Genomic DNA, 24,150 nt, shown 5'->3' with positions numbered 1-24,150 from the left:
TGTCCCTTGTTCCAGGAGCAGGCGGGGCGGCCCCGGCAGGCGCGGTGGCGGGCGGCGGAGGCATGAAGTCGAGCCTGGTCTTCCGGGACCAGGTGGCGGCCATGGGCTCCTGGTTTGAGCTGTGGAACCCCTGCGAGCAGACGGTGGGGCTGTATTCGCTGCTGCGGCGACTAGGACCCACCCAGGCACGCTTTCTGGCGCTGGTGCTCGACCGGTCGCTGGCCGACTGCACCGAGCTGCGGCAGCGCGAGCGGCACGCCAACGACCCCGCCTACATCGAGCGGCTGGCCCGGGAGCCCCGTGACCAGGCCCTGGGGCAGCTGTTGGGGCTGCTGCCGCTGCTTGCACCGGGCAACCAGGCGGCCAAGGCAGCCTACCTAAGCCTTATACCACAGGTAAGGGCGCTTGGTGCTTGCTTAGGAACTTTGGGTTGTACGAAGGTCGTGGAAATTCTTCTCTCTTCATTTTTCAATATATCTTGTTGAAATTTAGCGTGCAAGTGCAGGATAGAATGGTGATTCCAAATGTGCATTTAGATTTCAAATCTCATTTTGGGGAGAAGTTGACAAAATAGCTATCCTAATTAGATGGCAATTCTTCATTAAAAAAGAGCTCTCTTAAGAACGTGCAGACATTTCAAAAGGTCCACCACGTATCCAAAAGCTTTTTTTTATTTTTTTTCTTAATTGTGATATGACTAAATTTTGGCTGATTACTGCTGCATACTTCTTTCTTTTGAACTTTGGTACTAATTTATGGTCAAGGAAGTGATGTTATATGAATTTTGTTAGCTTTAGAATGTGCTGTGGACCTTTTTGAAATGTGTCTATGTCCTAAAAGACGTTTTTCCTTAATGAGAGATTATCATAATGGGCCATAAGAAATGGTCATGCTGTTTTGCCATATCGTCTCTTCATGATGAGATAATTTAAATGCATATTTGAAATCGGCATCTTGTTTTGCACTTGCATGCTAAGTTTCAACAAGGTGTGCTGGAAAAAGAAAAAAAAGTTTTCAAGACCCTCCTCCTCTCCCCTTATACCCATCCGCCTGTATCACTTGGGAGTGGGAGGGTAGGTGTCACCCTAGTTAATTGTGAGTGGTTGTCAGGAGCAGCTTTTAAAGATTATCTGTGAATTGTAGGCTCCAAACAGAGCCTTTAAGTTGGCTCAGATACTCACAAAGAGTGCTTCTAAGCTTACCTGCTACACTTCTGTATTCATTCTGCAGTGCAGGGCAGTGCAAGTTCCTCATTTTGGACAACAAGCCAACTTGGAGTAATAGGCTTTGAGTCGATTTATATCCTAATGAGCCTCTAATATGCAAAATACTTTGAAATTTTGCATCAGTTGCGACGTTGTCACAGATGCTGGTAATCCTGCCAAATCATGCTTGGAAATATGAGAGGAGGATAGTGAATTAGTTGCCAGAATTCGTGTTTCCGAAGCCAATTGTTGTTTAAGGCGCAACTGAAGGAAATGGTAATAGCGGTTCGGACTTTTTGGAACTTGTATCTTGGAAAGGGAGTCTGCGGTCCGCTGTACTGTTTTTTGGTGCTAACTTTAGTCTGGTTCAGTTCCTGAGCTGTTTGCTCCTCTGTGGTTTCCGTGGCAACCAGGTGCTGGCGCATGCCTTGGACTGCCGGCCGCTGGTGGAGGGGGCCCGGCAGCTGCTCTCCTACTCGCTCATTCATCCGGCCATCAGCTCCCGGGATGACCGCCGCCTGCTCACCCTCTGGCTCAGGCATCTGGAGGAGCGTATCTCCACCTCCAGGTAGTTGCACCACCTTCATTTCACCTGCTCCTCTTTGGTTCTTTTCGTCGCTTTCTTGTGCATGCCCTTGGCCTATTCACTCGTTCAATCTGTTACACTCACCCGCCGCGGTGGCGCAGCGGTTAGGGCCCTCGACTTCCGTGCCCAAGGATGCGGGACCGAATCTCGGCTGCGGCGGCTACTTTTTGATAGAGGCGAAAAGCAAGGTGCTCATGTGCTGTGCGATGTCAGTGCATGCCAGGTGGTCGAAATTTCCGGAGCCCTCCACTACAGCGTTTTTCAGCCCGAATTTCTTTGGGACGGTAAAGCCCACAAATTTGACCGATCTGTCTCACTCTATCAACTCATTCCCTGCTCTTCCACGTTATTTCTTTCATTCGCTACACACTTTGTCACTTTGTGGCCACTGTTCGATTTTTTCACCGAGTGTGTTGCTTACTCCTTGATCCCTTCACTCCACCCCAGGTACCAGGAGCATGGAGGCAGTGGTTCGGACTCATTGAATGGCGGCCTGGACGATGGCAGCCTGGCCGCTGGGCGGCCTTCGGCTGGCCTCGACTCGTGGGCTGCCGTCGATGGGCTCGGCTCTCTCAATGGCCACCACCACCATCCGTACGGGGGCGACCTGAATGGATTTGGGCTGGCGCCCCTTGTCACTGGCGGGGGCTCTCTGCCCCCAGGCCTCGACTCGAGTCACATGGCCCTCCACTCGAGCAACCTGTCCACATTTGCGCCTGCTGGTGGGTGTGAAGGTGTCGTCAGGGTGGGAATGTGGGGGAAAAGGAAGACACTCTCCAGTGTGCTTTGCTTATCTTGCCTTAGCGGTGTAGTGACAGAGGCTGGTAGGTCATATATGCAGGGCCCTTCATTTTGCAGGTCAAGCCCGACTCTTGCATATCAAACATAGTGCCAAATTGAATTTTTATCTGAAAATTCATCTAGCTGACATTGTCTTCCATTGCATAGTCCTTAGGATACCCTACAAGAATGTGCATTATTCCAGAAGGCCATTTTAAGTTAGCTGGTGGTTTTGAGTCTTTTTGTGCTTACTTTCTGTGAGATGGCTATCTCACAAAATCATTATTTATTCAGTGTGAAGATGGCTTGACTCCAGCGTATACAGTCGAGCCCGCTTATAACGAACCTGAGCGTCACGCGGCGTCCGTTCGTTATATCCCGAAGTTCGTACTAACTGGACCACAAACTAAAAAAGAGAGAAAAAAAAAAAAGTTGGCGGTCAAAACACGAAATTTATTTCTTAGCAAAAAAGTCTGTGATGCTCATCTGTTTCTGCAGTGCAGATGCGATGAGGGCGGTCTCCAGTTTATTTAAAGCACTAGCATGCTCTTCGCCGAGTCCCTTGGCATAGACAAGTTGTCTGAGGCATATAGCCCATTGCTACAGATGTGCTTACGGGTGCTGGCTCAGACGTTTCATCTTCATCTGATTCTTCCGCGTCGCTCTCGGCCCGCACTTCAGAAACGATGCCTTCGTCCGTGCACGGTTCCGCAATATCCGCGTCTTCATCCGCAGAAATAAAATCCTGCCAACCAATGCCAGGGCCTCCCATGTCGGAGTCGACGACGCGCTGCCACAAATCGCCGCCGGAATCATCATCATCGGAGGCATCAGGCCCGACATCCGGTACTGCGTCGACGAAGCCGGCCTTGCGGAAACAGTTTCGCACGAAAGCGATCGTCGCCTCTGCCCAGGCCGCCTTCACCATCTCAAGGGCTGAATACAATAAAACTTGGAGCGGCAAGTTAGCGGCTGGACGGTCAATGGCGATGAGCAAGCGCTGCACAATGCGGCGCCTATACGATGCCTTAAAGGAGCGTATTATGCCCAAATCAAGAGGCTGCACTTCAGAAGTGGTATTGGGCGGCAGGAAAAGTACAGTCACTGCCGTCAGAGACGTTTGCACGTGGTGCGCTGAGCAATTGTCGAGCAACAGCAGCACGCGCCTGCTTTGCCTCTGCACGTCGCGGTCAAACTCGCCCAGCCACTCTGCGAAGAAATCCCGTGTCATCCAGGACTTAGTATTGTGCCTGTAGCGCACAAGTACATGGTTCCGAAAGCAACGTGGCTTCTTGGATTTTCCGATTACAAACGGCATGCGCCGGTCGCTGCCATTCATATTAGTGCACAGAAGAACTGTAACGCTCACTTTACTGTGTTTACCGCCAGCGCATGACTCCCCTTTCATGGAGTGCGTCTTGTCTGGAAGCATCTGATAAAATAATGCAGTTTCATCTGCGTTATACACATCCTGCTCCGCGTAGCTTGCAATAATGGCCCGGTTTGTTGCAAGCCAATTGGCAACGTCCTGGTCACTTACCGAACGCGCCTCACCGACAGTCGATTTAAAAACAATCCCATGCCGCACTTTGAACCGATGTAGCCAGCCATTGCCTGGGCAGAAGTCGGGAAAATCTAGTAGGAATGCGAAGTCTTTGGCTTTGCCCAGCATCATTGGTCCACTTATCGGAATGTTGCGAGCCCGTGCGTCGACGAACCATTTCAGCAGCGCATCCTCTACGTCCGCATAGGTGGCCTTCTGTCCGCTGTGTTGGCGTTGGAGGTGGCGATCTTTTCCTTATTCTTCAGAATTGTCGAGATGGCTGATTTCGACACGTTGTACTTCTTCACCAGCTCGCAATTTTTAGCACCTTGAGACAGTTCCGTCACAATTGCTCGCTTCGTTGCCATGTCCAGCACTTTTCGTTTCGTGACCGCTCGAGGCAGGCAATTCCCGTCCGCCATCCCGAATTATACGACTCAGGCCCGACAGACGAAGCGCTCACACCACACACACGAAAATGACAACAAAGTGCCGCAACTGAGGAGCACGTGCGCACGTGCGACAATCACGCGAGGCAAGCGAGGAAGTGCCTAAGGAATGGAACTGAACGGAACGGACACACAGCGGGGCATGGTATGCAGCGGGGAGACCAATGAGAGGCATCCCTGAGCGTCAGTGCTGCTACCTGTTGGCTCCTACCGTAGTTGTTTTCAACCGCCCATGGCCTCCGAGATTACCTCCGCAAATCTCGGAGGCCACGAACCGTCACCGCTGTACTGAATGCAGCGGCGCGCGCTGCGCATTCAGTCCGCCCGTGCAAACAGTACAACCGCTAGCGTATGAAGAGGCCTGCCTCCTGGCGGTCCGTGCCCCTGGCACGGTAGCTCAATGGAACAGCCAGGAAACGAAACGACGAAACTTCGAAGACTACCGGCGGCCGGCGCCGTGGAGACAGGCGAAGACGAGGGAATGGCGAGAGGGGAGCGGAGTTGCGAGGAGGGGCGGCAGCGTGGCCTTGGAGGCCACACCACGCGCCGACACTCGTAGGCAGCGCGTGTCGGCGAGCAAAGGGTAGCTCGCTTGCGAGGAGGATTGCGAAAGCAGACCAAAAGGGATGGGAACCCATCTTTATCTCGTATCGGGGCGCCGGGTTTACGCCGTCCGTTCGCTGTAACCGATCGGCAGCGCTCATGGACGTTCGTTATACGTGCGATGTTGTGCCATTGAAGTAATGTATATTTTGGCGGTCGCTCCGGTCTCGTTCGTTATAAGCGAAAGTTCGTCTTAAGTGGGGCCGTTATAAGTGGGCTCGACTGTATTATACCCACTGTGGTGTGCCCCAGGGGGGGTGTGCTCAGCCCTGCTGGGGAGATGCTACTCGAAAACATTTTTTTCTTAATATTGATGCTAGGTGAATGAAAATTGCACCACTTATAGAGATTGATCTCCTCTTTCTAAATATGCTTTTAGTTTTAAAATAGCTTAATGTTTTCATATTCTAAATGCCATGCATAAGTGAAAAACAATGCATGTTTGTGCAGCTGCTGTACACAGCAGCAAGCATGGTAGGGCAGAGCCAACTAGTTCTTCTTGTCCCCAACACTCCACTGAGTGCAAATAAGCAACATAGCAACATTCCCTTGGCATGCAATGTTTTGAGACAATTTTATATCTGGTGCCTTGTTTTTAGTGGCTAGCACCAGATAATTTTTTAAATTTGCATGCCCAAAAATATTGCTGATTGCATTTAAACCTAGATACTTGCATTCTACACATCCTAAAGATTATTCATGCCAAATTTGGTGTTGATTGAACTAAAATAACGACATAAAATATTGTGCACAAAACTCATATTCGGCCCAAAATACGAATTCGAGCAAAATGCGATTTAAAGATACAAAAGCTGTTTATTGCTGTTGTAGCAGCACTATCTGCATGAAAATTGCACACAATGCAGGCCAGGGTATTATGATACAGTGCACAGTTTTAGAATTCACCAGCATCATATGTTGCTCCCACAGTGACATTGTGAGCAGCATTCTCAAGGCGTGCTTTCTTGGCTATTTAGTGATGCTGAGAACTTGCTTCTGTCAGCCTCTGCTTTGTAACCACAAGGTGCACATTTTTTGTTATGGCATTAAACTCCTTATGGTGCACTTGTTTCGGCAAACCAAGAACCACACAAAATCGGGAAAGTTGATTGTATCCAGCACCAATAACGAGTGCCGCAACCCCTGCATTGACGTTCACGGCAAAAATCTCCCTCGGGCTGGCTGAAGGGCGTCGTCCACCGGAGCTGCACACCGCGCACGACTACGACACAACGGACGTGGCACACGCTACACTGCTGCAACGCAGCTCTAGAAACGATGAGAGTCCTTTTCACTTCTTGGCCAACTCGCGAATGGAAAGTTAGCAGCGTCCGCGCTCCCGACATGCTGCTCGCTCGCCAGTGCGTTCGCGGCACCGATCTCGCCGATAAAGGCACTCGCCGTACTAGGTCTCCTCAACGCTCGAAGATCCTTATCTTCTTATCCAATGCACTGACGAAATCGTCTAAGCTGTCACTGAAACTTCAGTGCCCAGCCGGCTTCGAGCTGTCAAAAGTGTCGCCTCCGCCGAGGTTAGGCCTAGCTTCCGCGGACGTCTCCACTGCACGCCGTTTCACTTTGCCGGTGACTTCCCTTGAACGCGTGGTTTGATCGGTACTTTCGACACCGAAAGTCACGTTTCTTCTCGGATTCTATCGCAGTGACGAGCACGAAGATGCATGAAATTTTGAAAACACGCCGAAAGAAAACTAGCGGGCAAGCGGGCAAGCGTGACAGCGAGCTACGCGTCGCATGAAGAGCAGACGAGCTATGGCCGCTTCCCACACTGACAGCCAATGGCGTGGTCGAAATCGCACCACGTGATTTAAATGGCCAGTGAAAATGCTAGGTTTGGGCGGCGAAACTTTTTTTTTTATTACTTGCTGGGGGTTTGTGAAGCGGCAAAGCCAGCTTTAGGGAGAAAAAGCGTAGGCCTGCCGCCTTGCAAAATTTCAGTGGCGTGCGACGCCGCGATTTGACTCGTCACGCGCTTAAACATGGGTCGTATCTGCCCCTTCTTTAGCCACCTTGCGTGCTTTAACAGACTTTTTAAATGATTTCGCGACTGTTTTCGGCTCTGATTTTTTTATATATTAAAGAGGAAGGATCAGTGTTGCTGAAACAGTCAAAATCACAAGTGACTTTTTTACTGACAATCGCCGTTTTTCGACCCGCGTCTCCCCTTAAACTAACACTCATTGCCCTCCCAGAGAACCTCCCTTCCACCGTCCAGATATCAATGTATGCCGATGACATCTGCATTTGGGCCTCCTCTGTACTTGTCTCCAGATGCGTGCAAGACTTCAACGGGAAGCAACACTACGTCGTATCTCCAGAATTAAGGTCTCGGCGTGTCACCGGAAAAGTGCGCACTATCGGCATTTACACGCAAATCTATGAATCCATATCCGATATGCATCGATGGTCGTAACATTTCTTAGTACAAAACTCATCGTTTCTTAGGGATTCTGATAGACCACAATCCATCATGGAGCCCACATTGCACCCTATTGGAAAAAAGGCTAACATTTATCGCTCACTTACTCCGCTTTCATGGCGGAAAATCACGGGGCTCGTTGGTACATTCAATGCTGCAGTTGTATAGAGCACTATTTTTAGGATTCCTCTTGTACAGTACGGCCATATTTTGAAACACGTGCAAGACTAATTTGCATGCCCTCCAGGCAGTTTAGGGTCAGGCTCTTCGCTTATGCCTGAGCCTCCTTCGGAGCGCATCAACATTGAAGTATTGCATTTGCCAAAGACCATTCGCTTTAGACATATATTGCTCTAGACTTTTTGCAAATGCACGTTTGACATATTTCAAGGATTCCACAGCATCACCTTGTGCAGATGCTTCTGCAGAGACCACATTCTGCAATTACAAAGATTATATCAACGCAACAGTCATCCATCCCAAAACAGTTCACTCCGGCAGCACGAGCTCCGTCGCCACTGTGGTGTCTGCTGCTCTCATGTGCGCCTTGCTATTCTGAGGATATCGAAGAAATCGAATTTATCAACGTCAGCCCTTCAGCAACTGACACTGTTCATGCTATGCAATGACTATTGGGGCCATACTCACGTCTATACAGATGGCTCAGTAACCCCTACTAATTCTCCATGCACTGTCATCGTTTCTGCGAGACAAGCAAACATTTACGATCTAATTTCACATAAGACTACTTCTACTGGAGCAGAACTGGCTGCAATTCGTGCTGCTGTAAAGTATCTTTCAGAACAAACTTCTAAAAAATGGGCTGTGTTCTGTGATTCCAAACCTGCCTTACAGTGCCTTCAATTGGTCTTGAGCCATGGCGACCATGCAGCTTGGAGCGGAGGTTCAACATCTGCACCACAAGGCATTACAAGATGGTCACAAAATCATCAGTCAGCGGATACCAGGCCACAGTCCAATTGTTGGCAATGATTTAGCTGACGATGCTGCTCGATCGGCTCGCGATACAATCAACATTGTCGAGATACCATTGACAACAGCCGATGCAGCAAGGCACCTTCGACTGATCGCCCGAAACGTGGCTAGACAATCATGGTCTATGCTTGGAGGCGGGACATCACGCTCGCACCACTTTGACCAAATACTTCAACTACAGGTACCATTTGGCCTCCCCCGCTGTGATGCTACAGTGTAGTGTCGCATGTGGCTAGGAGTGGCGTTTAGAAACACCTGTTCCCATCTCATCGGAATGGCAGACCCTCCAACGTGTGAGCAGTGTGGGTGTATTGAAACGATTGCGCACATTCTTTGTGACTGCCTTCAGTTTGAGCATGAGCATGCCTTCCTGGCTGCTACACTCCATTGCTTACACTCGTGCCCTCTTACACAAGCTAAGATTCTGGGCCCTGGGACACCTTCATCAGAAAGGAAAGCAGTGAAGGCACTCCTTAAGTTCTTAAAGTACTCGGGGTTGAGTTCTGGCAGTGTGTGCTCTCTACCCCCTTTTACTATATATCTTTGGGCATGTGACAGACTCCTTTCCTTGGCGCTCTTTCTTTCCTTTTCCTCCCTTTGTTCCCCTCCCTATGTGTAGGGTAGCCTACTGGACATCGCCTAGTTAACCTCCCTGCCTTTCTATTCTATACTCTCTCTCTAAATTCGCCAACTATTTCGTTATGTATGTTGTAGAAGCGAGATGTTAAAATACGGCTACTGGCGGATTTCGTATTGGCATTATTGGATTGCGTCCTGTGATAATGAATAAATATGTTGCAGTGTATGGACTTGCATGAACTGTGAAATGTTGCATAGTAGATGGTGATGTGCATGACTGAGTAATACGGTAAAACATCATTAATTCAGACGTCACAGGGCGGAAAAAAATAAGCAGTTTGGCTAATTGAATGACCCCGAAAAAAATCTGACAAGAGCCACTTGTATTACGGTAAATTTATTTGATAAAAGACTTGACAGTGGTGAGCACCTGGGGTTCTTTATTGTGCACCAACATTGCACATCACGCGGACGCTTTCACGTTTCGGCTCCGTCTAAATGTGGCTGCCGCAGCCATGATTTCATCCTGCTTCCTTGTGTTCTGCAGTCGAGGGCCGTGAGCACTGAGTCACCGTGTTTCGGTCTTAATAGTTACCACTATTTCTCCATTCGTGATAATTGGTAGAGCCTCGGGAATATGAGTCTCGTGGTTGTGGTACACTTATTCATATACTAATCTGTGGGAGACCAGGACAATCGAAATTCTCCACATTGTACAGTGATGTCTAGTGGGGTAGTTTTACCAGTTCTTATGTTCCCAAAATTCGTGTCATCCTGGTTCTTATCACCGGTACTTTGCTTTAATAACATGACAGGGGGAATTTTATGGCCTCCATAATTGTGAGTGCTTCGGAGTAAATCTTTTTTGTCTGTTTTTAAGGTATACTTGTGGGGAAACTGACCCAGAAGAAAACAACCGGTTCTCCATCTTTGCGCTTAGCAACCGTATCTGTACCTGAATCTAGTCTGAGCCACACGCGTGCGACTCTTCATCTGAAAGTCACGCGTCTCCATGCAGGCCAGTCGCTGTCCCAGCCTATGCTCAAGCGCAGCAGTAGTCTGACACCTCCGTGCTCCACTTCCTCTCTGCACCAGCCACAGCAGCAGCAGCAGCAGCAGCAGCCGGGCTTCGGCCGACTGCTTGGATCTCACCCCGCCTCCTCGGTGAGTGGTGGCCTCTGAAAAGACGTTCTCCACAGCAGATGCTTTTACGAACATTTCCACAGTAAGGTCACTTGGATCAGCAATAAATCTTTCTCATATCAGTGTCCATATTGTATCGTTGGTTGTTGGTGATGGCATGATGGTGGTGCTTGCTACTTAATGCACTGAAACTTGTGCATCTAAGTGTCATAAGAATATTATTGTTATATCCAGTAATTGTTATAACTGAGCTGAGCCGAAACAGTAATAAAAACATGGTTAACTTCAGACATTTTAATGAGAGGAAAGCAGCTTTCACTTTTCACTTATATTTGCAGGTAGAAACCTGTAATCAGTCCGCTTAGACCGCTTCGCAGTAATCTTGCTCACATCCCTCTGCAGGGCTTCCAACTGCTGCACATATACAGCTGACAGGTTTTTAAGGCAAATCAGGTTTCGTAGGTACTTGGTCGTGCTTGAGACTTCGTGATGTGATTTGGCTGGCACAGTCTCAATCATTGCGAGTTTCTTCCTGTTACCCACTCAGTGACCGAGTTTAATCGTTATAACCAATAGTCTACTACTGCAGCATTGTTACATATGGTTTATTTTACCATAGAACATGAAATAAAGCTGACAGTGCTGCAACTATGTGTTATTATATCCAATATATTGTTCAAAACGGTATTGCTATAAGCGAGTTTGATTATAAATGTGCCTTTTTGGCGTATGAAGGAAATGCTCTGAAGTACCTCCAGTCATTCTCTTATCATCTCCATATGCAATTTTTTTTTTCAGTTATAATATTTTATGATGTTTTTTCAAGTTTGTTTACATCTGCTGGGAGTACCGCTTTAGCATGACTACAATGCAGATGTGAATACAACATGACTTTGGTTCCATGGCAAAGCCAAGGCTTTGCGTTAACGTGGTGTCATCTTCTGCATTCGTAGTGTCATTTAAGGTGTAATACAGCTAAACCTGACTATAACGAAACTATGAAATGTCTGCTTTTTGTTGCATCTAGATTTTTGTTGAAGTTTTCGCACGAAGACTCGAAAGGAGGAACGGAAACCAGGTTAAAGAATTGAGAATAAGGAAAATCACGTAATTGTTTACTGCATATCAGAATTACTCAAAATTATAGAAGCGGTGAAATGTTTTGCAAAAACGGCGTGACTATGGCAGCAACCTCCACCTCTGCCACGGCTTGCACGAGGCGAGGAGCGAACAGAAGGAGGGCAGCGAGGAGGCACCTGCATCTTCGTGCATGTTCTTTCTCGCCAGCCACCGTTGCACCAGGAAATCGACTCTTTAGCCTCGCGTCTCCGGTGCTCTCCGCTGTTCCCACTACCGATGTGCAAGAGCTCGTGAGCGACCACGTGGCAGCAATGGGCGCACACTGCTTGTCTTGTGTCTTTTTAATGCGCAGCGCTACTAGCCGCAATCATGGATTTTGTCGATGTCTGCCTGAAGCTGCTCACTCTCTTTCTCTCTCTGCGTGAACTTGAATTAGAGAAAGATGGTGGCGACGCACGCCTTGCCTGAGCATTGAGGAGGCGGAGCGGCCGCACAGCTGCAGCTGAAGCCGCTCTCTCTCTCTCTCTCTCCGTCTCTTAGTGAGCTTGAAGCCTACAAAATTGAAGGCGTGCGAGCTACATGCGACTGCTCAGACCGGAATTGTACAATACTGCCCGGTGGTTACTGCGGCATCCACAACTGTGGCATGGTATCACTCTCTCGCAGAGTTCATCTGTGGCCGTTCCGTCTTAGCCAAAACGCGTGGAGGGCCCGTAAAATATCAAATTGGTTTATAGAAAAGAAGAGGTGCATTGTCTGTCACTTTTGTCTGCTGACACCTGAACCGTGCCATAATGGAAGGGATGAAGGCGGGAGTGTAAGTGGAGAGAGAGGGGCTGTAATGGAGGGCTGCAGAGTAATTTCCACCCCGTGGGGATCTTTAACACACTGACATCGCATAGTACGCGGACGCCTCTTTGTTCTTCGTTTTATCTCCATCGAAACATAGCTGTTGGTTGTTGGCCTTGGGGTTCGGACGAAATTACTCAGAAGCCCTCCACTACAGTACCTCTTTCTCTCTGCTTTCATTCCCAAAGTCCTCTGCTTTTTTTTATCTCACGGTTCAGGTGTTGATGGAGAAGTATGATAGATATTGTGCCTTTCCTTTCCTGTAAACCAATTTACGATTTACAATTTTTTGCGTTTCATGCGTTTTAGCTAAGGAGGAGGTGAGTGGCCATAGATGCATCTAGTGAGAAAGCGGGGGTATGTCACGGTTGTGGATGCCGTGGCTTTCAGCTCTAGCTAGGATATAGTCAGTGCCGTCAGTTCGTTATATCAAGGTCACCTGCTGCAACATGAATATCTGCCCCTTTTTTTTTCCCCTACTTCTCGCTTAATTTGTGCTTCCTTTTGCTTTCTCAGTGGACCATGCCATCTTCTTTTCACGTTCACAACTAGTTCTACCTTCCTTTTCCTCTTGCGCTGCGCTATTTGTCTCGAGAATCTAAGTGCCTCGCAACGCTGACTTATCCTCAAAACCGATGAGCCTAGTGATGAGAGATGGTGCCATTTTATTGTCTTGCGTATCCATCCGCCTCCGAATCGTGGCTTCACAATCCGTGTTGCACATGCACGTCAATTTCATTTCGTGGGAAGTATGTACGTCTCTGCAGCCAGATGCTCTTTGCTAGAGTCGAGCCTCTAGGTAACAAACCTCCATGTCACAATTTCCTCGATGTGAAGTTTTTCGGTTCCCCAATGCTGTCCCCATTGAAGCGCATGTATTTGAAAACTCCGTGTAACAAACGTATTGCGACAGTTGACCGTGATATAACAAATCCAGCTAATCTGTTCGCTAATGAGGAATTATTGGACATTTAGCAGAACTGCACTAGTTGCGCGACTACGTGACATGCAAGGAACACATGCGATTGCACTGAGTGACCGCAGTTGACATATTGCTTCATGTTTCGGCACCGACGGTGCACCCACGCTGCGAACGCAGCAGTCTCCGCTCTTTTTCGCTTTTTGAACGTGGCACCACAACAGCTCACGCTCCGCCATCCTCCTCTCCTCGCTCCTCTTGTAGCTACGTCGTACGAGCAGTGGAAAAGCTGGAGGCTGCTGCTGCAATCACGTCATGCCCTCACGTTTCACCACTTCTATAACTTCCAAAGTGATGGGGATTTACTGTAAGCACTTTCGAGACAGTTTTCCCTACATCAATTCTACTCCTTGTTTCTACTCTGCATTGTTCTTTCAAGTCTTCACACACAAACTGCATATAACGAAAACCTCGGTGTGGCAATAAATTGCCGACTTTTTTACCACTTCGTTATAACCAGGTTTAACTCTAGAACAGTTTCTTTACCAAAATATGTTTACTGCGAACTAAAAAGTAAAATGCACAGTCTTCAATGGAAGATGAACTGGGGCTGCAGTTTAACTTTACTGTAGCCGAGTTTTACCATAGCGGGATTCTACTATTACTATGTAAGGTCGGACCTTTTCGGTGTGAAATCTTCAAAGTAAAATGCGTGCACTAAACTACACTGGGCTGAAATTGCAATGTCTGTTCGTTTGAAACAGTAGCTCGGCACACACTCATGGCGCAAGCAGATGAAATGCGTGGGGACACGCATTGGTGGTATTTTGCGCATTTACTATAACAACAGGGTATAATAACCTGTACCACCTTTGCAGCTGGTACAAGAGTTTTGTTGCAGTGTGTTTGCACGCCCGGAATGTGTATTTCTACAGGTGGACTGGCGCTGTGGTCCGCCACCTGGGGGGCCCCCTCCCCACGAAACAGAGGCCCTGGGCCCCCCGCTGTCTCCACAGAGCAGTGGTGCGTCCTCCGGCTCGGAGGGTCATGGAGCGGAGGACCAGGCCCAGCCGGGATTCAACCTTGATGGTTCCGGCATGAAAGGCAAGTGTGGGACTATCTTTGGCATGGAAGAGCATAACAAGTGACTAGCCAGATATCTGGAGCCCTCCACTATGGCGTCTGTCGTAGCCTGAGTCGCTTTGGGACAATAAATCCCACAAACCAAACCAAGATTCATGGCCTCTCAAAAAAAATGTGCAAATTCCATCAGTAGTGGTCACTCATAATTGTGAGTGGTCTGGCTTGAGAGGTTACAGCTTAGACACACCTAAAAGAAATGGGTGGAAGGAGTATGTGGTTTCAAGCACGTGCGAATTTAGACGCTCGTGGGATCCTCCAAAAATGTTTCAAAGAATCTGAGAATTCTGTGTAGCCACTGCAGCAGTTGATGCTCAGGCTGCTCTTCTTGTAAGAAAGATCTCCGTATTCCTGCGAGATTCGAAACTGTTGCTTGGATGCCTCTGCTCAGAAGTTTGACACTCCGTTTGGTCCAGTATGGTGAAATCTTGTTGATATGAATCCCATGGGCATGGAAAATTAAGACTTATATTCCAAAAAAAGCTTATCCTGACAAACTTCAAGAAGTCGTGAATGAAGCATAATTGGCGGTGAGAATTTACTTTTATTTGGTAGAAACGAGTGGCAGTTTCATCGCTTCATGCTGGGCCAACTTTTCCTGGAGCTTCACCTTTGTAGAGGATCTCCTGAAGAGATGAACACACTCGTAACACTTGTATGTTACGGGTGGGCAGCACGTTAGTATGCTGCCAAGATTAGCGCCGGGGGCTGCGACAAGGACAGCATGAAACTAAGAGAGCTGACAATACCGGATAAGATTCACCTTCATTTTGGTTCATTACGCCAGTAAATAAGTACCTATCAAGATCACGTCAAACGTCGATCGCAAGTGTTACTGTTACTACAGCCACTGTCCCTTCTGGACAAGACTTTTTCACTAACTCTTACATTTTCATGTGTATTATTCGAACCCTCGTGGGAATAAAAGAAATAAGTTATGCCGAATACATATTAAATGGGATCGTATCAGTGAGATTTCACCGTACTGGGATGGTTGTAAGTTGTCTCGTTGACTGAGGCAGTGAATTTTGGACCACTCTGCGCTGCGTGCCATATTTGAGAGGGCTGCCCGTAGGGGTGGAAGTGCTGCTCCATTTGCTCCATTCTGCTCCAAACGTGCTTTCCCTGCTCCATACTTCTCCAAAACGCATTATTGCTCCAAAGCTGCTCCGAACTGGCTGCGTCAGTGTTTTTGCCAACAAAATTAGTGGAACACTGGTTTTTGTCACACAGTGAGTGGTCCAGTGTATTGCCCACAGAAAAGGCAATCTGATCCAGTCCGATTAGGCGGGGATGAGGGTGTCAGATTTTTTCCCTATTCTTCTACATATCTTGTTGAAACTTAGCATGCAAGTGCAGAATAGAGTGCAGATTGCAGATATGCATTTATTTAAAATATCTCATCAGGAAGAGAGAATATGTTTTGAACTGTGAGATGCAATTTTTACCAATAAGTGATGAACATGAGAGAAAGTAAGAATTAATGGTAAAAATTACTACATCCAGTTAGTTTTTATACCATTAAGTGATGAACATGAGAGAAATAGTGAGAATTAATGGTAAAAATTGCATCTCACAGTTAAGAACGTATGACTGGTATCCAGTCATATGAAGCGTTTGAAGCATTTGATACCGTTCTTGCCGTGGTTGTAACCTGCAGCTGCTTGTTGGCAGTACCACTTGGCGGAAGGGCAGTTCATGTCTGACGGCCAGACGATGTTCTTTTCAGATGTGCCCAGCTGGCTGAAGAGCTTGAGGTTGCACAAGTACGCCTACCTGTTTGCAAACATGAGCTACGAGGAGATGATGAACCTCACAGAGGAGAAGTTGGAAGCACAGGTGCAGCAGACGTCTGTCTTTTTCGTTGTCACTTTTGTTGTTGCTCAGCTCTCGGCTTTTTGTGCCTGCAGATCTAAAAACAAAGTGTTTGGTAATTAATTGGCTACTTACTGAATGTGTAGTTTTTGTTTGTATGTACAAGAAACACCCAGAAATACCTTCTCTCTTCTTCTTATCTCCTTATGTGATACTTGTTTATTTTTGGTTATCCCACTTTATGTGAGTGTCATTCATGTCTTGCGGAAGTACATTTGAGCCACAGCTGCAGATGCATGCGAGTGTGATCCCATGTGAAATTCGAAGCTTCAGGTGAATGCAGCACTGCCGCCTTGTGATTTGAGCTCCCCACTTTTATGAACGTTCGTCAATTTCTTCCCTTTCCTTCATCTAACTGCGTTTTTGCTGTTTTTAATTTCTCAGTGACCCATGCCGCCGTGTACGTTCAGATCCAATTTACTTTTGCTTTCTCCCTGTGCACACTACTACACATGTAATTTAATTTAGTGAACCCAAGACGTTTGCGAAGTTGGCTTCTCCATGCAACCTCAGAAAGCGCTGTTTACTGAGTGTTGGTATTTATTGGCCTCTGGATGTTTGCCCTGCGATTCCTTACTGTATGGATTCTGCGATGTCATCATTCCACAGGAAGTAGGGCGCTCTGGCCTTGTGCATAACCATAGCCTATAACCATTTAGTTATAGTAGATGTTTTTACTATAAGAGAAAAAGAAATCTACAGTCATATAGGGAAGGCAAAATGGGGTTGCAGTTTCACTTTACTACATCCAGTTTTTTCTTACAATCGAACCTCGCTATAGCAAACACTTATATAGTGAATTATTGGATAAAACGAACTAAAATCAAAGTTTGGTTGGTCTATGCTTTATTTCTATAGGAGTTCTTTCTGTATAACGAAACAAAAATTAAAAAATTTGACGCTAGATCGGTTACAGTCAAACCCGGTTATATCGAACCCGGCTATATCGAATTTTGGTTATATCGAACTCACGGAATATCCCCTTGAAAATCCCATGTAAAAGTATAGGAAAGCCGCTTCATATATCGAACTTAATTTCACCGGTCGTTCGATATATCGAACTCCGCACCACGCACTGGCAAGTGTGCCTTCCCCAAAAACGATCGCATCACCCTTGGCCGTTTATCGCGTGCCGTTTTCAAGCCACGTGCGGAAGGAATGAGAGGGGACAGTTCGGCGACGGCTGGTCTGGGTAGGGCCGCGCCCATTCCCCAAAGGCGCGCATCTGCAGTTGTCGTTTTCCGCGCGCCACCGCATGACGTTTGCAAGCCATATGCGTGGGTGTGCCCATCCTTTTGCCAAGCTATCTCTCTCCTTCGGCGCACGCTACGCATGCGCCAAGCCAGCTCAGCCCGTTTCAGACAGGCGTCGACGCCGCTTTTTCCAGCGTGTGTTGCGAACCCTCTGCGCGCGGCGGCTGAGGTGGCTATGGTGCCTGCGGACGTTAAAAAGCGGCAGCTATGTTTTTTTTTGTTTTTTTTTTTTTCCGAGTCATCCTTTCTTATCGTTGTGCTGTTCGGACGTTGAAAAGCGGCAGTTTTTTTTTTTTTTTTTTTTTTCGGGAGTCTTATTCTTGCATGTATGAATCAACGAAAGCACGCGGTCAGCTGCTGCGATCATGACGCCTGCCCCAAGCGCGGTGTGATAAATCGAACCAGACTTGTACGTGCAATCAAGCCATCACGGGCACCCTGCCAAGTTCGCTCCTCGCCACCGCAGGAGCTATCAAAAGATAAACGCGCCCCGACGTCTTGGCACTCTGCCAAGAAATGAGCTGTGGATGAGACAACCGAAACAAAGTGACGCTCGCGATCGACATGCAAGCGAAAACGCTCGCGATTTCTGCCTCCGCAACACAGAAACCTTGTTTAGAGCTGCCGCGGTGGCTCGAGCAGCGAGAGGGACGCAGTTCCAACAAGTTTGAAATTTTTTGCTCTGTTGCTGCCGCTCGTCGCTGAGGTCGCTCAATCGCTTACATGTGAGCGAGCTGGCCTTAATGCTTTTTTCTTTTTTAAATTCTCCGTGCAAAAGTGCAGGGTGGGTTCATTATGCGAGTGGATTGATTATGCGACAATTACGGTATCGTTTTTTGGCATCGTAAGTGCCGTCACAAGGCAATTGTTGTATATCGAATTATCGATATATCGAACTATTTCGCGATCCCCTTCGAGTTCGATATATCCGGGTTCGACTGTATAACAAAGCAGCTCTTTTGTAGTAATACAGCAAAACAATACGTAAAGGAGCTGGGAAAAACATCAAGAAATGCAATTTTTCATGCAATCGAATTGCCCACCTCAGAAGTGTGTTTAAATCGCCCTCGCGTCCTGCATCATTTAGCGGCGGCAACAAAAACTACCGCCAATGGCGTATGGCCTCCGAGGTCACACATCCGCGCGCGGTGATCTTGGAGGTTATGAACGACCATGTCCGGACTCGAGTGGCGCCACCGCCGCTGCTGCTCGGGTCACTGTCGTGCCTTTGCCACTGCGACCGATCCGTGCGCGTGTGCTACATTCCCCGAGTTTGTTGGCTTCGTCGTGCAAATTGTGCGCAGGGGCAACATCCTTTCTTAGTATTCATTTTTGCTCTGCAACACGAAACGAAAAGTGAGATTTCATGCATATACCAAGCTTTTAATTTTAAAAAATAGTGCATTTTTGCACCTTTGTGTCGTCCATATTAGTGCTTATTTTGTTTCGTTTTATTAGTAAACTTATTTACAGGAATTTGGGTGCCTCACATTATAAGGAATATCGGATATAACGAACAAATTTTCGCGCCCTGTACTACTTCGTTATAATGAGGCTCGACTGTATATCCAAGTTTACTATAGTGGGTTCTACTGTTATAGACTGGAGGCGTCGGTTCTGCTGATTGGTTTAAGTGGGGCAGAAACCACGGCAGTCCTCACTAGAACGATCTTGCCTTTCCTTCAGTTAACCACTACCTGTCTTAATTTTTAGTTTTTACTTGCTGTAGTGGTGCATTTGTTCGGGAACATTATTCCGGTAGAAAAGATTGCCCGTGCAGTTCTTTTTTTCCCCGAGAGATGACTAACTTTCTTCTTCTCCCTTTTGTGCTCATCACATGTTTCCTCTGTTTCATGCATTCTGGGTGCTGTTTTCTTTCGAAGAGTGTCACTAAGGGAGCACGTCACAAGATTGTGCTTAGCATTCGGAAGCTGAAAGAGCGCCCGGCCACTTTGCGTCAGCTGGAGAAGGTGAGGTCTTCCTGGTCTGCGACCTTGTGTGCCTTGGGCAGTGTGTGTTGCCAATGAGGGGGTGCCAGCGACTCCATTTTCGCTACTACGTAAAGAAGTCATATGGACTGCTGAAGGATAGCACTACTTTTTGTTTTTGCTTTTCTATCGTGCTTTTACTATTTCAAGGAGAAAAGGGCAAAAAGGTTTTTTTTTGGTTACTCAACTTAACTGGTATGAAAAGAATGGTCCATGATCCTCATCATTTTTCTATTTAGTGGATGGATGAAACAATGGCTAACTCACATCAGAGAAAATGCGCTGGTTTTCATTGTGGCCGTTTGAAAGTATGAAAAAAAAACAGTAAATTTGGGAACATTTACTTTCTTTTTAGCAGCGCTACTGCTAAGTAGGCATGTGAATAAATAACCAAAGGCACAACAAGGCTGAGAAAATTTTATGCTCCAGAAAAAATGTGAAATGTCAGGGAAAGCGTAGAAATTTTGCCACGTCAGGGAAATCGGCATGCTGTATTCTGCAGTGCATTTTCATTTTAAGCTGGTGCACAGCAAGTATATTATTCATAGAGTTTATTCTTGCAGATTTTTTTTCTTTTGTGAGTGTGTGTGCTGTCTCGCAATATATTACTTCGACGCCAACGCATGGCTGAGCTACCACAATAAAAGAGCCAATACTAAGGCGAGTTGGGTACTCAATAAAATATGCGGAAGCGCTGTGTGAGGGCAGTATGTGACTAAAAGCAGGAATAACTGAGTCGGCAGCGCCCAGTGTGAAAGCAGTCAGCAAGCTGTGCTACCAAGTGTGCGCGTAGCCATACTGGATTGGATTGGCTCGGCTTTTTACGGGGTCAGTAGCTCGCTTGCTCTGAGGCTTGCATAAGTTCGCTTTCGATTTTCAATTAACTTTTTACCTTCCTTACAGCCATTAACACTAATGATAGCTTTTCCACTATTGTAAATTGCAGAATATCGTTAATAAACAGCTTTTTGTTGTGAATTATTTGTCTGTGCTCATTATCATCAGCAGCTACACTTTTGAGTCTCTTTACTCTTCAGGGAGTATGAGCTAAAATAATCAGGGACAACATGGAATAGCCAGGGATTTTAAGATAGTGGTTTGCTAGACACCCTCTCTTAGAATCGGGAAACGGGATTCATTGTTATGGGGTCTTTTCTCTGTCGAAAACAAACTTGTTGGGGGAAGCTTCCAAGATGCAGAAAGGGCCAGTTTTATGGTAAAATACTCTATCAGTTTCGTCCAAGGGCCCATAGAGTATGACATAATAAAAGATTCAACTTTCCCGTGGCCTTGTGTACGCGTGCGGGCGTTTTAACACACGAGTCAAGGTTTGCAAAGTACAATCCTTGTTACACAGGCATTTTCAAAGGCTGTGTAGAGCTCTGTCCACTATGTGTTGAACTGGATGGCAGTTAGCAGTGTTGCATGACAGCGCCAACTACCAGAGAGATCTTGAATGGCATTTCATTTCAACAAAGTTGAAGGCCAAAGTAGAAACCAGTCAAGTGACAATATTTATTATTTATTAGAACCACAAGGGCCCCCAGATGGGACATAAAATGAGGGGTGGGCACTTGAACGGCGGTTAACAATGGTTTTTGTTAAATGATACAAAGATGATGAGGCTTCTTCAATGGCAGTCTTGAAATGAGCAGGGTCGGAGATTAGGGCAAGGCTGCTGGGAAGGTCATTCAAATCGCGAGCTGTGTACACGAAAAAAGACTTCTGGAATGTAGTAGTGCGGGCACGATGCGGGATGACGCTGTTAGAATGGCCTGTGAGGGATGTTCGACGTACCGGTTGGATGAGCTGGCTGTCATGAGGTGAACTATGAAAAAACTTGATAAAGGCAGAGGCGTGAAATTTGGTGACGGGAAGCGAGAGAAGGAAGTTGAAGTTGAATTTTTAATGCGGATATGCTAGAATATCTTGAGTAGTTTAATAGGATAAAGCGAGTAGCACGGTTCTGTACAGATTCAAGAGCTGTGATAAAATTAGTTTGATGAGGATCCAAGATTGCGCTAGCGTATTCAAGTTTAGGTCGCACAAGTGTTTTGTAAGTTAACAGTTTTAAGGAAGAAGGAGCCATGCATATGGTGGTCAACCAGTGGACTCACTGCACTGGCTGAGTTGGTCAGATTTTTCATTGCTGTGTGTTCTTGAACCATGCGAAAGGTTCTTGTCCTGACTAATGTAAGTCTCAATCTACAACTTTCACTAATCGAATGAATCAACCTGGAAACCTACTAAGCAGCATCGGCAAGGTAACGGTGTGGTTAAAGAGATTCTTTGCCCATTTCAAAAAGAAATGCAAATGGAACTGTTGAAATTGGAGCTGGCAGATGATAATTTTTCCACTTAGGAAGTAAAAAATGTAAAGATAAGAGAAAACGTGTTCGTAAAGCCAGTTTTACTCAACCAGAGCAGAGATTTGGTGCTGCTAATCAGAACCATAGCTTACATGCAACTTTTGCCTTGCCGGGGCAGGACTCTGTTGTGCACTTTGCGGGCTCCATTTGCGGACTCCAAAGTGCTTTTGAACAATCCCCCAGAGTGCAATTCCTTAAAACAAAGCCAGCAGCTTATTATTAATTAAAAAAAAAAAAGAACGCGTTTCTTGAAATTCGTGGGCAGAGGGGGTGGCGCGTGGTGATGAAATTGGGAAGTATTCCTGACACCGCTGATGTCACCGGTGTCAGGCTGCCATCGCTGCAGCCACGATGGCCCGGGATGTTAAGGATATACTTCTGGTAGCTGCGAAAGTTGTCTGCTCGCGCCCTATGTGGACCCATGAGGTGTGCATGAGGGAAATAAATGCCTTCGCGCACTTGGTTCAGGCAGTGAACTCTGTGAACTCGGCTACGGTGACCGAAATTAATGACATCAGCTGATTATTGGCGAACCGTCTGTGGCGGCCTGCGCAAGTTTTAGGGAATGAAAAGGGCAGTCGAGTATAGTTTTGGCTGCAGTGAGCTGTAATTGACAGTTGTCTGCATCGCAGCATGTGTGTGCAATCCCCACGAAGCGCCGGCATGACTGGTCCACCAGGCATGCTGGCGGCTGAGCCACAGTCATTGGGCTATTTTAGCAAATGTAAGCAGTCACCTTGTGCACATCTGGATAAATCTGCTCGTAGTCAATCATCTGATTACCGTTGCTGCATCTTTTTATCGGTGGTTCCAGAACCATGTGTCGTGGTCTTTGCGTCCGCTACTTCAGCTTGGGGTCCATGTCGGAGAAAAGCTGTGGTAGGCAAACAGGCGAAGCGAGCGTTCCAACTGAAAGTACACAAACCAACTGCTCGGTGACATGTTTGTAGGTGGAGTATGGTGCCGGCGGTGCGCTCCAGCGTATCAAATGAGACGGAAAATTCAGGAGTCATTTTCAGTTGCTGCTTGCGCTGGTTCTGTTCGAGCTAGATAGAAAACTCTTGCGCAAGGGTGATGGATCATTCAATATTTATCAGCATTACGACTTTTCTTAGCCTCTGTGACCCCCCCCCCCCCCCTCCCTTCCTTTTCAATGGGCCTCCTTTAAACGTTAGCTCTTGGCAATGCATACCAGGAATAAAAGTTGCATGCCAGATTAACATCGCTTTATCATAGATTATATATATATATATATTATGCATTATAGATTAACGTTTTATACAGCTGCAAAAATTGCAGCTCTGTAAAATAAATTGTGCAGTTAATGTTTGAAGCTAGACACGAAGCAGAAAAATATATATAGTTTTTATTTATCGGTCACTGATATGCGGTGAATTCTTGTGATTCAGGTGATCAACTGTGTTCCGCTGAATGTGGCTGCATAATTGTAGCCGACTGCCGTCAGTTCAATTGTCTGTTCGAAAGCTGATCTGCCATTTAACAACACGGCCGTTGAAATTGCCCTTGTAACATGTGAGAGAGGGTGGGAAGGGTTGAGTAGCATCAGAGCTAAAAACGCAGCCGAAGGTCGCTACATGTGTGCTGCATTCTTATGATTGCCGTTTGTAGTGCTGTTTAATGTTGCGTTATTTACCCTTATTGGGAGCCACAGGATGGCTCACCACCTCATCACTGCTCTCTTACCACATTCATGGGTGTCATCCTTGTGTTCAGATCATTGTCTTGACCGTGTGGTTACCTATACCGAGGCTCTCTTTTTAGTATGTTGCGTCACAGCCCATATCTGAATTGTCCGCAGAGGTAGCGTCATTATCCTCTTTTTCTTTTTCTCCTGCGCACTTTGTCCTTGCTGCCGTTGCCTCCTGATGTTCCCGCTTTCGTTTCTGTGTTGGCAGTGTCTTCAAGAGGAAGGCGACGTTCGGACGGCCCTTGTGGAGCTGCGAGCCATGCTCCAGACCCCCATGAAGGCCTCCAGCCGTGCCGAGGACGGCCAGGAAGGGGCAGTGCCCTCTCATCGGTCCACCTCGCCCGGCTCTGCGTCGTCGACACCATCCGCTGCACACGCTTCTTGCGGCGGTGGCGGCAGTGATGGCATTGGCTGCATCACCACCATCCCTTCGTCTTCTGTGGTGGTGGAAGAAGAGGAGAGGAGAGCAGAAGAGGAGGAGAGCAGCCCTCCCTCGTCACTCGACTCGACCTGCGGAGGAGGAGGGTCGCGCAGTCCAAGCAAAGGTGCTTCCACGGCGACGGCAGCTGCAGTCGATGCAGCGGCCGAGGAAGATGAGGACTTGCCTGGACTCTTCACTCGAGTAGTTGGGAAAGGTGAGAAGTGTGA

General features: G+C 47.2%; 1 protein-coding gene across 3 annotated transcripts in view; it reads left to right on the top strand.

Moving 5' to 3' along the window:
* The window catches only part of smg (sterile alpha motif domain containing protein 4 smaug), a 138,885-nt gene that overhangs the window by 90,256 nt on the left and 24,479 nt on the right, over positions 1-24,150 (top strand). For all 3 annotated transcript variants that reach the window (XM_084582500.1, XM_084582497.1, XM_084582498.1), the window contains exons 3-10: positions 16-395; positions 1,619-1,773; positions 2,239-2,513; positions 10,197-10,342; positions 14,105-14,273; positions 16,039-16,148; positions 19,321-19,407; positions 23,711-24,137. In XM_084582500.1, the coding sequence (XP_084438626.1) occupies positions 63-395; positions 1,619-1,773; positions 2,239-2,513; positions 10,197-10,342; positions 14,105-14,273; positions 16,039-16,148; positions 19,321-19,407; positions 23,711-24,137 (1,702 nt within the window). In that variant the 5' untranslated portion in view covers positions 16-62. The remainder of the gene's footprint in view (positions 1-15; positions 396-1,618; positions 1,774-2,238; positions 2,514-10,196; positions 10,343-14,104; positions 14,274-16,038; positions 16,149-19,320; positions 19,408-23,710; positions 24,138-24,150) is intronic.

Source organism: Amblyomma maculatum, chromosome 10, assembly GCF_055883805.1.
Source record: "Amblyomma maculatum isolate TAMU_Amacu chromosome 10, ASM5588380v1, whole genome shotgun sequence".
NCBI lineage: Eukaryota > Metazoa > Arthropoda > Arachnida > Ixodida > Ixodidae > Amblyomma > Amblyomma maculatum.
This window is presented reverse-complemented; position numbering and strand designations above follow the sequence as displayed.